This window comes from Apodemus sylvaticus, chromosome 10 (assembly GCF_947179515.1).
Source record: "Apodemus sylvaticus chromosome 10, mApoSyl1.1, whole genome shotgun sequence".
Classification (NCBI taxonomy): domain Eukaryota; kingdom Metazoa; phylum Chordata; class Mammalia; order Rodentia; family Muridae; genus Apodemus; species Apodemus sylvaticus.
The window spans coordinates 98,748,179-98,761,218 of NC_067481.1; the positions used below are offsets into that span (position 1 = coordinate 98,748,179).

General features: G+C 50.4%; 1 protein-coding gene across 8 annotated transcripts in view; it reads right to left on the minus strand.

The window, feature by feature from the left end:
• The window catches only part of Nlrc3 (NLR family CARD domain containing 3), a 31,292-nt gene that overhangs the window by 18,088 nt on the left and 164 nt on the right, over positions 1-13,040 (minus strand). Inside the window, exons 1-6 of one of the 8 annotated variants that reach the window (XM_052197934.1) lie at positions 12,931-13,025; positions 12,670-12,842; positions 11,900-12,001; positions 3,538-3,804; positions 1,693-3,442; positions 614-700 (exon numbers count right to left, since the gene is read on the minus strand). In XM_052197934.1, coding sequence (XP_052053894.1) covers positions 614-700; positions 1,693-3,442; positions 3,538-3,804; positions 11,900-12,001; positions 12,670-12,718 — 2,255 coding nt within the window. In that variant the 5' untranslated portion in view covers positions 12,719-12,842; positions 12,931-13,025. The other 7 variants (XM_052197933.1, XM_052197932.1, XM_052197935.1 and 4 more) reach the window with 7 other exon arrangements.

A 13,040-nucleotide genomic window follows, 5' to 3' on the forward strand; every position in this document is an offset into this window, starting at 1 on the left:
TCCACCCACAACGTGACAGACACTGGGTCTGTTGGCACACTGCTGTAACCCCAGCACTCGGGAGGAACTGGACTGCATGAGAGCCAGTGTCAAAAAAGAAAAAAGATTTTGAGGCTAGAGAGAAGGTTCGGCTAGTAAGAGCATTTATTCTTGCAGAGGATCTGGGTTCAATTCCCAGCATCCACATGGTGGCTCACCACCACCCTTAACTCCCATCCGGGAGGTCTGACGCTGTCTTCTGACATCTGTAGACACAAAGCAAGCGGGCAAAGCATCCAGACACACATGCCTAAAAACAGTTTTAAAATGTCACCTTAAAATTTATTTAAGTTAAAAGTTAAACTTTAAGCTTTTAAGGTTTTACTAAGATGTAGTCCTGTGCTCAGAATATTATCAGAGAGCAAATATTGAGAGGAGTACCCAGAAGGTAACGCCTGAGCCAGGGCAGCGCCATGAGGACTTGAGAGCCCAAGCCGTCCCTGGTCATTCCGTCATCCTGCAGACCAGACACCGATCCACTGGCACTTCCGAACGGGGAGGGGACAGCAGAGTCGTTCTAAGCCGCACATTTAAAAGGTGCCTGCTGCTGGTCGAGCAGCAGGGGCTGTGTTACCTGATCCTCTGAATGCGACAGTCCTTCCCACTCAGCACGCTGCCCAGCAGCTCCGTCACAGGGTCCTGGAACTGGTTGTTGTCCAGCCTGGGCAGGGGAGCCATGACATTAGTGGTCCTGCAGCCCACGAGCAGGGCGGGGCCTCCGCGGCCTCTCAAGCCCACGGTGGTCCTACTGCTTCTGCTCGGAACTACAGTCGCACGTACTCATGGTGCTCAGACTTCCCTGTGGTCTAACCCAGGCTAACCCGAGATAACCTGAGGTGGTTCCTGGGAGCTGTGCTGTCCTCTTAGGTGGCATCTTACAGTATGTGGTCACCACAGCTCTGTATACCAGGTGCCTGAGTAGAGTACTGTTGGCTGGCTTTACTTCTGAGGATGCCAAAACCACTCTCAGGTCCTGACCTCTTCATCTGTTCCTCTCTGCTTGCTTGGTTCAGAGTATGACTGAGGATGAAGCGTCTGCCATCACTGACTGGCTTACACTGTCTTTATTTTACACACACACACACACACACACACACACACACCATCTCACTATGTAGCCCAGGTTGTCTTTCTACCTCAGCCTCTTGACTGCTGGGACTGCATGTATGAGTCACAGTGCCTGGTCTCAGAGGGTCTGAGTTGGGTTGTATTTCCATGTTGAAATTCTAACCTCATTGTCTCAAGAATGTAGCTTTATATGTATGTGAGCTCATTGCAGATGTAAGAGCTGAGAGGCTACCACACTGACATAGGGCAGACCTATAATTCAGTATAATAACGGCCTTTTAGGAAAAGTGAGTGTTGTGTGAAGACAGAGACAGGGACAGATGGTCACATGACAGAGGAGGATGTGTCTGGCCCGCAGGAGCTCCAGAGGCAGGAAGGACGGGCCCTCTGACACGGTTTTATGGGAGCACTGCATGCCTTGACCTCAGACTTGTGGCTTCAAGAAGTAAATCAGCTGCTATAATGGTTGAGCCCAGCTGTGAAACTCTAGCAGTCTCAGCAGGGAAAGCGCCTGATGCTGATGCAGCAAGGGACAACTCCGAGTCTTTCCCCTTTGCCCTTTTCCTGCATGGACCCCACACCCACCTGAGGCTCCGACAGTAGAGCAGCTGGGGCAGCAGGCTCTGGAGGACACGCTGGCTGAGGCACAGGGAGAAGTCGGCCTCCTGGGAGCAGATATCAGACATCTGCAGGAGGTAGGCCAGAGCAGTGCGGTGTGGGGGGCTGGTCATTCCAGCCAAGGTCCCACTCCGCATGGCCTCCTCCACGCTGCAGGCCAGGTCTGTGCGCCGCAGCTCACTCAGGCAGTACAAGACATTGATGTCACGTGCACAGACTGCAGTGTCAGGATGCAGGAAGCCTTGCAGGACCTCAGCCACCTGGTCCCGGTAGCTCCGGTGCTCACCTTGGGCCAACAGGGAGCCAGCCAGCAGAGTATTGACCCTTGGGGACAGAAGGCCAGAGAGGAAGCGCAGGAACACATCCAGCCTCCCATCCTTAGCTTGTGTGGCCCGCTGGGCTGCACATCTGAAATGGGTGAGGAAACCCAGCCTCGGCCAGGACATGCCACTCTCAGTGAAGAGGTCAAAGATGGCCCTCTTGGATGCACTGTAGTAATATGTAGCCGCCACAAATTCTTGCAGAGACAGGTGAGTGAAGCAGTAAGCTACGGAGGAGGCCAGGGTCTCTTCCCGCTGCAAGAGACAGCTGCACAGAGGGCTCTGCAGCAGGGCGAGGTCCACTCCATATGCCTTCATGTCTTGCTCATAAAACACATATTTCTTCTTGACCAGCCCATGGAAGGCCAGACGGCCCAATGTCCCCACCATTTTGCGAGCCCCCTGGGTTGCCTGCTCCATCCTAGGACTTACCTTTCCCTTATCCTGCCCCTCCCCACCAAGAGCCATCCGAAAGTACCAAGAGTAGAGCTCACACAGGGTCTGAGGCAACGGCGGCTCTCCGTCTTGGACAGTCAGCCTGGTGCGGTACAAGTGACCCAGGGCTAGCCCCGTGAGCCTACAAAAGGCTGGTATAGTGCACATCAGATACAGGGCCCTGTTGGCCTGCACTTGACTCAGGACCTGACCTAAGAGGTTCTGGTCCTCAGGAAATATCTGCTCCAGACACACCTTAATCTCTTCCTCAGTAAGGCCCCGAATCTCAGTCATCCGGTCCACTAGGCCCCCGGGGATCTGACCAGCAGCACTGGGCCGGGAGGTGATCCAGATAGAAATTTCTGGAAAGAGGTTGCCTCGGATGATGTTAGTGATCAGGTGGTCTACCTGGATTTCCTTCTTTGGGTCTGTGCAGGCTGTGGTATTGGAGAATTCCAGGGGTGCCTTACACTCATCCAAGCCATCCAGGACGAGGAGGACCCTGTCTGGGGCCATGGCCGCCAGGTTAGCTTCCCCGGTGTTTGGGAAGATAGAGCGGATGAGTCTGTCTGCAGACAGTTTCTCATAGGTGTTGAGATCCCGGAAGGTCAAGGGCAGAACCCATGAGAAGCCCTGGCCCGCTTGCCCTCTGGCCCAGCAACGAACAAAGTGCCTCACCAGCGTGGTCTTGCCCATGCCAGCCACTCCAATGGTGACAGAGACTCGAGGTGGGATGGACACCCTGGACAGAGGCAGGAAGAGTCTGTCCAGGGTGATGGCTCTGGCAGGGAGCCAGACCCCACGCGTGGCCTCCACCTGAGTGAAGTCATGTTCCCTTAGCTGCAGGTCTGTCAGGCCCTCGACTAGCATGAGGCTGGCCAGCCGGTGTGAGGGGCTGCCCAGTTCTGGGTCGTTTCCCACTCTGCTCAGCAGGGCCTCACAGTGCTTCCGTATCCTTGACTCTGCAGAACAGAGGACGAGAGAGAGAAGGTGGCAGGGCGAGGTGAGAGGGTTCAGGACCTCCCGGATTGCCCATCCCGCTCCATGGAAGACTTACCATTGCTTTGGGATCCTAGTGGGGAATCTGGCATTTTGTTACGGGCCTGTAGCAGCTGACTGCCCTTCCCAGCCAACAGAAGCACAAGGGTTTTCACCTGCTCAGCTGGGTGCCCAGCACTGTAGGCCAGGCATGCCTCTCTCTGTGTGCACACCAGGCATGCCTCTCTCTCTGTGCACACCTCTCGCTTCCTCATGGAGTCTGTGTTTGCGGCCAGAAGTAGTGAACACAGAGCCAAGACTGACCCTGGGGAACCTCCGTTGTTTCCTGGCCAGGGAAAATAATCATAAAGATACAGGGGCCAAGTAAGCAGGACTTGGAGTTCTGGACGTGGACTCTGGCTCTGACACCTGCTAGTTGGGTGACCCCAGATAGGCTGTGTCAGCTCACTACACCTAGGTTTCCTCATTCGTGACCTGGCAATGTCTGGGAAGGGGGCAGTGCAGAGTCGATCTAACAAGCATCCCAGGAAAGACAGAGAACAGTGATGGGGGGGGGGGGGTAAGCACAGGCTTTCGTGACACTGTAATGGTGGGTAGGTGGGTGGGTGTCACTGCATTATGCGAGTGGGGACTTGTGTGATATGTTATGTCAGCTAAGCTAATAACTGTAACAAATGCAGCCCATATGGGGAGTACTGGTCAGGCGGCAGTGTATGGACTCTGTACCCAATGCCCTTTCTTCTGTAAGCCTAAAACTGCTCTGAAAAGCAGTATTTTAATTTTTTTTTTAAAAAGGAACCGAAAGCAGGCAGGGTAGAAATCTCTCAGAGCAGCAGTGTAGCTACTTCTCTCGGCCTCCCTGGCTTCCTGAAGCCGGGCAGGGCCTGCAGGAAGCACCGTTCACTGCTGAGGACAGCGATACGGAGCTGGCATGAGGTACAGCCACGGGAGTCCTACCCGCTCACACTCGCCCACCACGGCCAGTGGCTTGTGTGAAGCTCTCCTACAGCCTGCCCCACTTATGTTCCTCGTCACCAGGTACAGGGGCCACAGCAGTCCCTTAGGGACTGGCAGGCAGAGACCAGTCCTCCATAGTTATAGTTCTAGAAAAGGAAACACACGGGAGAGGGGTGAGCAGGAGACCTGGGAATGGTTGTCTTAACTGCCAACCATCTGGCCAGTGCTGGCTGCCCTGGGTTCTCAGGGATAGCTGAAGAGGCAGTTGTTGTCACAGACTCCTGGTTTTTAACTTGCACTGGAGATTGGTGTCAGTTTAACTCGGCATGAACATTTTCATAAAGAAGATGCTAAAAGCTCATCAGTAAGAAGGATGGTCATTTGGTACACAGCCGTGTCGGAGGTCAATAGATGCACCGTGTTTGCGTTTAAGGTTTAAGTCCAATGAGCTGGACTAACCTGGGAATGTAAGGCTGGAAGAGGATGGGCTAACCTGGGAATGTAAGGCTGGCAGAGGATGGGCTAACCTGGGAATGTAAGGCTGGAAGAGGATGGCACCACTCTCTCTACACTCCTGCAAAATCCTCTGGCTTTTGCTTTTGCAGTTTTCTAACTGTTCAACCAAGTGGGAGAGCCAGAGGCGGGGAAGGCGGATGAAGTCGATGCCATGTCCGTGTTTGGATTTGTGCTAATACATAGATCTTTTTATAGCATCACTAGTAAAACCCTATTTTTTTTTCTCATCTAGAGCTTGGAAAGTAGAAGTTTCTTATTTGCATCTAAGCACTTACTAAATAGTTCTGAAAATTGTTGGTGAAAAGAATTAACTTTTGTATTTGACCATATTTCAGCGAACTAAGCATTTTGTTGGTGCATCACTCCTCTGTTTCCGTCAAGCTTTCAGATTTTCAGTAGGGATAAATCCATCTTTTAAAATAAAAGTCATGCCGGGCAGTGGTGGCACACGCCTGTAATCCCAGCACTTGGGAGGCAGAGGCAGGTGGATTTCTGAGTTTGAGGTCAGCTCTGGTCTACAGAGTAAGTTTCAGGACAACCAGGGCTACAGAGAGAAACACTGTCTCAAAACAAAACAAAACAAAACAAAAAACAAAAAACCCAAAAAAAAACAAAAAAAAAATACTAAAATAAGAGCCATATTGTGTGTGTGTGTGTGTGTGTGTGTGTGTGTGTGTGTGTGCATGCGTGCACCCATGTGTATTCGTGTCTATGTGGGTTGTGCACAAGCATGTGTGTGCCCACAAAGGCCAGCAGAAAGTGTCAGATCTGCTACGTAGCTAATGGCAGGTGCTTGGGACCAAATGTTGGTCCTCTGCTATTCTCTTTGAGAACAGCATGGACTCCTGTATGCACCCTTGACTGCTGAGCCATCTCTCCAGCCCCACATTATATCTTCTTATTTCTGAACTGTCGCTTGCTTTGAACAAAGTCCCTGCATTGGTAACCGATCTTCCTTTCCCTTTAACAGTGCCAGTCAGCAGCCTTTGCTGTGTGTATGCTGAGAGTCGCTCTGTATAGAACGGTTGGGTATAACGGTTGGGTGGATTTCCAGTTAGTTTTCTTTTCCTCTTGGGAACAACGCCCCTTTCCTATCACCATTCAGCTAATGTGTGATACTTCCCAAAAGCATACCACATCCAACCCACTTGGCCAAACTCCATATCTGCATCATTCAATTTACTTACAATGAAGACCCTCTCTCCCTTTACCTCTGCTGTTTCATAGACAGAACACCAAGGTTAGGTGGCTTTCCTAAGGTCACGTGGCTGGGAAGCATGGATGCTGATCTAAGATGGAGATCATGGTTTGGAAATTGGGTCACTGGGTGTGGTGGTGGATGGCTTTAATCCTGGCACTTTGGAGGCAGGAGCAGGAGGAATATAAACGTGAGAAGAACCTGGGCTACATGCAAGACCTTGCCTTAAAAAAAATGGAGAAATCTCTGTTCAGGAGAATATATGTTTTTTATTCATTCATTCATTCAACTAGTAAAATTTGAAAGCATGTGAGTGTTTGAGGATGGAGATATGGCGTATGCTCACAGGCCTGTGTGATATACACGCTCCTGGACAGGCCGGACAAGGACGCCGGGTGCCTTGCTACCTCACGTGCTGCATTACTCCACCAGCACAAGCTGTCTCACTGAACGTCGATATAAACCAGCAGCCAGAAAGCCCCAGAGACTCTTCTATCTTGGTGCCCCACAGTGCTGGAATTATAGATGTCCACGCAGCCACGTGTAGCTGGTTATGTCTGTGCTAAGGACTTGAACTCAGGCCCTCATGGTTGTTCAGCAAGCATTTCTGCCCACTGAGCCGTCTCCCTAGCCTCTAATCTATAAATATGTTTGTTTACTTATGAGCCAGCCTTACATTGTGGCTCTGGCTGGCCTGGTGCTTGCTTTATAGAGTCTTCCTGCCTCATCCTACCACGTGTTAAATTACAGAGAGGATTTATCAGGAAATGTTTATTGAGGATCTCTTATGTCCTATAGACACAAGGAATATGGAAGTGAGCAAACTGGACAAAGTCCCTATCTTGTGAGCAGGGAAAGGTAGGGGACAATGTCAGTAAAGGGGAAGGAAGAAAAAGAGTTTCTGAGGCGACTGGTGACATGCACGTGATCGGCAGCACGGGGACAAGGGCTGCATATCTGTGTGGTGGGACGGAGGGATGCGTTAGGCACAGAGCCCTCTCTGAACACTGAAACAGCTGCACAGATGTGAAGGCTGATGGGTCTGAGCTGCCCATGGATGAGAACCTCAACTCGGATTCCCAGTACCCATGGGAAAGCCAGGAATAGTGACGTACGCCTGTAAGCCCAGGGATGGAGCAGACATGGGCAGGGCCCTCAGCTTGCTGGACAGCCAGACAGCCAGACAGGTTCAGTGTCTCAAAACAACGTGGAAATGTCCACCCGTGTCCTCCATACCTACAACACAGGCATGTGCACGCATGCGTGTCACACAGACAGATATACAGGGAGACACAAATTAGGATGAGATAGTGATGAGAAGAGCATGATAGACAGAGGAAAGAACCAGACAGACAAGGACAAAAGGAGCTGGAGGGCTGCTCACTGGTTAAGAATGGGTGCTGCCCTTCTGGAGGCCTGAGCTCAGTCCTCAGTATCCACATGCGGCAGTTCACAACTGCCTGTGACTCCAGCTGACTTCTGACTCACACAAGCCTATACACATGAATTAAAAAAAAATTTTTTTTTGGTTTTTTTGGATTTGGTTTTTTTGAGACAGGGTTTCTCTGTGTAGCCCTGGCTGTCCTGGAACTCGCTCTGTAGACCAGGTTGGCCTCGAACTCAGAAATCCACCTGCCTCTGCCTCCCAGAGTGCTGGGACTACAGGCGTGCGCCACTACAATATTTTTAAAACTGTGTTTACCTTTATGTATGTGGGAGTTTGCCTGTATACACGTCTGTCCGCCATGTGTACCTGGTGTACACAGACACGAAGAGAGCTGCTGGTCCCGGAGCTAGAGTTACAGACGGCACTGAGCGCCATCTCCGCGCTCGATCCTCTGGAAGAGCAGCTCGTACTGCCAGCTACTGAGCCATTTCTCCGGCCCCCAAATCAATCTCTTTTAAAAATACAAGCAGCCAGCAGTGGTGGCGCACGCCTTTAATCCCAGCACTCAGCACTCGGGAGGGAAAAGCAGTCAGATCTCTCATTTCAAGGCCAGCCTGGTCTACAGTGTGGGTTCCAGGACAGCCAGGGCCACACGGAGAAACCCTGTCTCATAAAAACCAAAACAAAGAAAAATGAAAGAAAGAGAGTATAATTGATAGAAATAAGATGTTGAGAAGAAACAGTCTATGAGTCAAGAAGGAGCAACGCTGAGCTCTGAGTCACCTCCAATCGACAAATATGAAAACACAGCAGGGCCCTGATGGGATGTGGCAGTATTAGGAATCTGTTTCTTAAGATGTATTTATTTTTACGTTATGTGTTATGAGTACTTTTCCTGCTATGCTCACCATTTGTGTGCAGTACCTGTGGGGGCCAGAAGAAGGTGTGGGGTGCCCTGCAACTGAATTATAAGTGAGCTGAGACCATGTGGCAGCTGGGGACAAATCTTGGGTCCTCAGCGTGAACAGCAAGTGCTCTTAACATCTGAGCCATCTCTCCAGAACAAGCAATCTTAGCACACAGGTAGTTGAAATGCAAGTTAGTATAAAAATAATGGGATATTATTTGTAGGTCTCTTGTCTTTGCCAGGAATACTGGAGGGAAGCTTATGCTAGCTGCAGGGAGGTCTGGAAATGCTGAGCCACTGGGGTCGTCAAGGATATCAAAACTAGCTGGTGTGTGTGTGTGTGTGTGTGTGTGTGTGTGTGTGTGTGTGTATGTGTGTGTGTGTGTGTGTATGTGTGTGTATGTGTGTGTGTATGTGTGTGTATGTGTGTGTATGTGTGTGTATGTGTGTGTGCGTGCGTGTGTGTGTGTGTGTGTGTGTGTGTATGTGTGCGTGTGCGCGCATGCGTGTGTGTGTGTGTGTGTGTGTGTGTGTGTATGTGTGCGTGTGCGCGCATGCGTGTGTGTGTGTGTGTGTGTGTGTGTGTGTGTGTGCCACAACCAGAGAGCTCTTGGTGGGTGCAGTATGCATGACCCACTGGGAGCCACAGAGGTTTAACTAATTCTCCTCTACACATGATGCACAGACACATGAGTACAAATGCCTGTGCACATGCCGAGACTGAGAGAGGACATCAGATGTCCTGCTCCGTCTCTCTCCCTCCGACTTTGAGACAGGGTCTCTCACTGAATCTAGAACGAGGCTAGTGGCCAGTCAGCCCCAGACCTCATCCTCTCTCCACCCACCACAGTACAGCCACGCCTAGCTTTTTACATGGGTGTTAGGAGTCTGAATTCATGTTCTCATCAAGTGTTTTCCTGGGCCTTCTCCCTAGCCCCCACTTGTGTGAATTTATCTTAAATACTTAGACAAGCACTCAAGGATACAGCTACAAGAATTTCCATAAAACATTCTCAACAGGAACAAGTTGAGGGAGTAAAAATGTAAATTTCTTTTCAACAAGAGACTGATAGCCGGGCAGTGGTGGCGCATGCCTTTAATCCCAGAACTTGGGAGGCAGAGGAAGGTGAATTTCTGAGTTTGAGGCCAGCCTGATCTACAGAGTAAGTTCCAGGACAGCCAGAACTATACAGAGAAACCCTGCCTTGAAAAACAAACAAACAAACAAAAAACAAAAACAAAAAAAAGAGAGATTGATAAAAAATAAATTTGGTCCAATTCTATGTTGCAATACTATGAAGTCATAAAGTAAAGTAAGTCCTTCAGTGTGTCTAACTGGAATAATACATGTAGTATACTCTTTATTTTGAAATAGGGCCTCATTATATAACCCTGGTGTTTTAGAACTCACTATTTAAGACAAGCTAACCCCCAGCTCACAGTAATCTACCTGCCATGATCACACCAGGCTTCATGGTATAGTTTTTGTCTTTTAAAGTCATAAAGGAGCCGGGTGGTGGTGGCGGCGCACGTCTTTAATCCCAGCACATTGGAGGCAGAGGAAGGTGGATTTCTGAGTTTGAGGCCAGCCTGGTCTACAGAGTGAGTTCTAGGACAGCCAGGGCTACACAGAGAAACTCTGTCTCAAAAAAACCAAAATAAAAAAATAAAATAAAAAATAAAAATAAATAAAAAATAAACTCATAAAGGTTCAAAACACCTTACTGAAGGTGTAATTTACACAAAAATGTATGACTGTGAGTGTAATTAAATTAAATGATGATCCCTTTTGTGTGGTGCTGGGAGTTAAACCAGTCTCAGTTGTGGGAGGCAAGTGATCTACCAGTAGATCTGGATCTACCAAAGAGCTACAGCCCCAAATGTACAACACATTTATATTTTATACTGAAAAAGTTAAAGTATAGAATACAGTGGCTGGAGGGATGGCTCAATGGTTAAGAGTGCTTGCTGCTCTTCCAGAAGACCCGAGTTCAGTTCCCAGCACCCACATTAAGTCTATAGACAAATGATTAGAATTGATGTCTGAGTTTAGCAGGGTTCTGGACCCAGGGTCAGTTCTTGCAAACAGTCTACCTATTTCCACGTACTAGCAACAATCAACTCAAAACTGATATCATAAAAAAATCAAATACTGGGAATGAACTTAGCAAAAAGTTTGCAACCCCTGCACTAAAAACTATAGACCATCACTGAAGGAGATGAAAAAGATAGATCTAGGATCATAAGCATGTATTTCCACCAAGGCCCAGGTTCTAGAATGTTCCTAATAGCTTTACTCAGAATTAGCCAAAGCAGTAAAATCAACTCAACAGTACCATGGGAAACATGAGAAGGGCACAAACCACTGACCCAGCCTATCGTACAGACGTCCATGCCTAACCCAGCGTATCATTCAGATATTTGCACCTGACCCCGCCTATTGTACAGATGTCCACACCTGGCCCAGTCTATCATACAGATGTCCGCACTTGACCCAGCCTATCATACAGGTGTCCGCGCCTGACCCAGCCTATAGTACAGGTGTCCGCGCCTGACCCAGCCTATCGTACAGGTGTCTGCGCCTGACCCAGCCTATCGTACAGATGTCCGCACCTGACCCAGCCTATCATACAGATGTCTGCACAGTTGGCCACAAAAGACTATACTCTGGGATTCCATTTCCAGGGAACTTAAAATCTAGACAAACTAATCTGAAATGATAGATGTTAAATAGTCACTCTTGGGGTTGCTTCTGCCTGAGAGGCAGCACAGGAGACCCCTGGGTGCCAGTTTCTACACATTGACCTATGGGGTGGTTAAACACACACAAACACAGACAAAGGGCTATTAGCTCACCTTACTACGTGTAAGGAACATCTTGACTTTTGAACTTGGCAACTATGCAAAAATACAAATGTAGTTGGACCAAGTGAAGTAGTTCACGGTCAGCTGTCCGTGGCCAAGGCCAGGATGCTCGGGCCTGTTGTGCTTTCTGGTGTGGTATTTATTGTCAGGGCAAGGACCAGGGCCAACCACTGCCTTCTGCAATTGGATGCCTGCAAGATAATCTCATTGCTGCCAGTTAACAAGAGGATGAGGCCACCATGGTTTGGAAGGGCCAGGATCAGGGTGGCTTCCTGGCTCTGGCACAGCATTATGTCTGGTGCAGCCTATTCTGTCCTGTGCTTCCCTGCCGGGCCACAGCCCTGGCCTGAGCCTGCTGACTCCTTCCGGATGCCTGCCTTGCCCCACCTAGTTTGGCTTAGAAACTGAACAGGGACACTGCTCATGTCTCTGGCCACACACACAGTCCCTGGGTTCTTTGTGTAGCCTACTCCCTGCCCTCAGCTCCCTTCTGAGGCCTGACCTAGCACCATAGCAGCTATCTGGCTTCCGAGACCAGCATCCTGGAAGAAGAAGTAACTTCTGCCTTAAGGATAAACCATGGCACTGACCTGGAGTCCCAGCAAGCAGGTAGATCCCAGCAGCACAGTAGATACAGCCTTTGCAGGGTGGCCACAGTGAGCCTGGGATAAGGAAATCAGAGCCTCTGGGGGCTGGGGGAGGGGAGGGGAGGCTGAGAGGAGCCCCAGGGCACCACAGCTAGCTCTCCCACAGCTAGCTCTCCCACAGCTAGCTCTCCCACAGCTTGCACTCCCCGGCTTTCCACTCCCTGGGCTTTGCAGCAGCAACTCTCACAGAAGGCAGCAGTCTCAGAATGACAAGTGTTAACTAACCCCAGGGTATGGCTAGGAGTGGCCCTGGGAGAAGGGGGTACTTAGGGGACAGTTGGGAGCTGGACCTGGGAGCGGTATGTAGCACTTCCCTTGACCTTTGGGACAGGTGCTAGAGCTGTGACCCCACTTACAGTGGGAACTGAACACAAGAAGAGGGTCACCTGCTTGGAATCGCAGCCTGGGAGGGACAGGGAGGGTTCCAATCGTGGTGCTGCTTACTGGTGACAACCTGCAATGCATCCTGCTCCTCCCATGCCATCGCCAAGGAGAGGGAGCTGGGTCTTCTCCCCTAGAACTTGTCCTGGCTCACCATCCTGGGCCAGTGTGAGTTTACCAGACACTGAGGCACCCAGCCCCAGCAGCTCCGGCACCCAGGACTCAGCACTCTGTAGTTTCCTCAGGCCCTGCACAGCTCAGGCCTTAAGAGCCTCTGCCCTCCCTACCAGTGTTCCTGAGTCCTCCCTCCCTCCCGCACTGATGCTACTTACCTTCCTGCCATTGTGGCTGCTGTGGGGTGCTAAAGGGCTCCGCCTGCATGCTCCTGGGCACAGCTCTGCTCCAGTGAGCAGGAGGCCATGGTTATGGTTGAATGCCTTGGGTAGTCAGCGGCAGGCCAGCTGAGGCTGAGGCCTTGGTCTGTCCAGAGATGAGGAAACCTTCTCTGAAGAGATCAGGGGAGTTTACCACACTGATCACGCCAGGGCAAGCAGTGACAGACCCGCCACATCCTGCAGTCCCCAGGAGCCTACCCACTGTCACTGCAGCTCCTCAGCTCTTCCTGTCCTCTACCTCAACCTTCCTTCCTGTCTAGTTTTAAAAGCTAACAGCCTCGCTGACAAATCAGTGAGCTGGCTGGCCC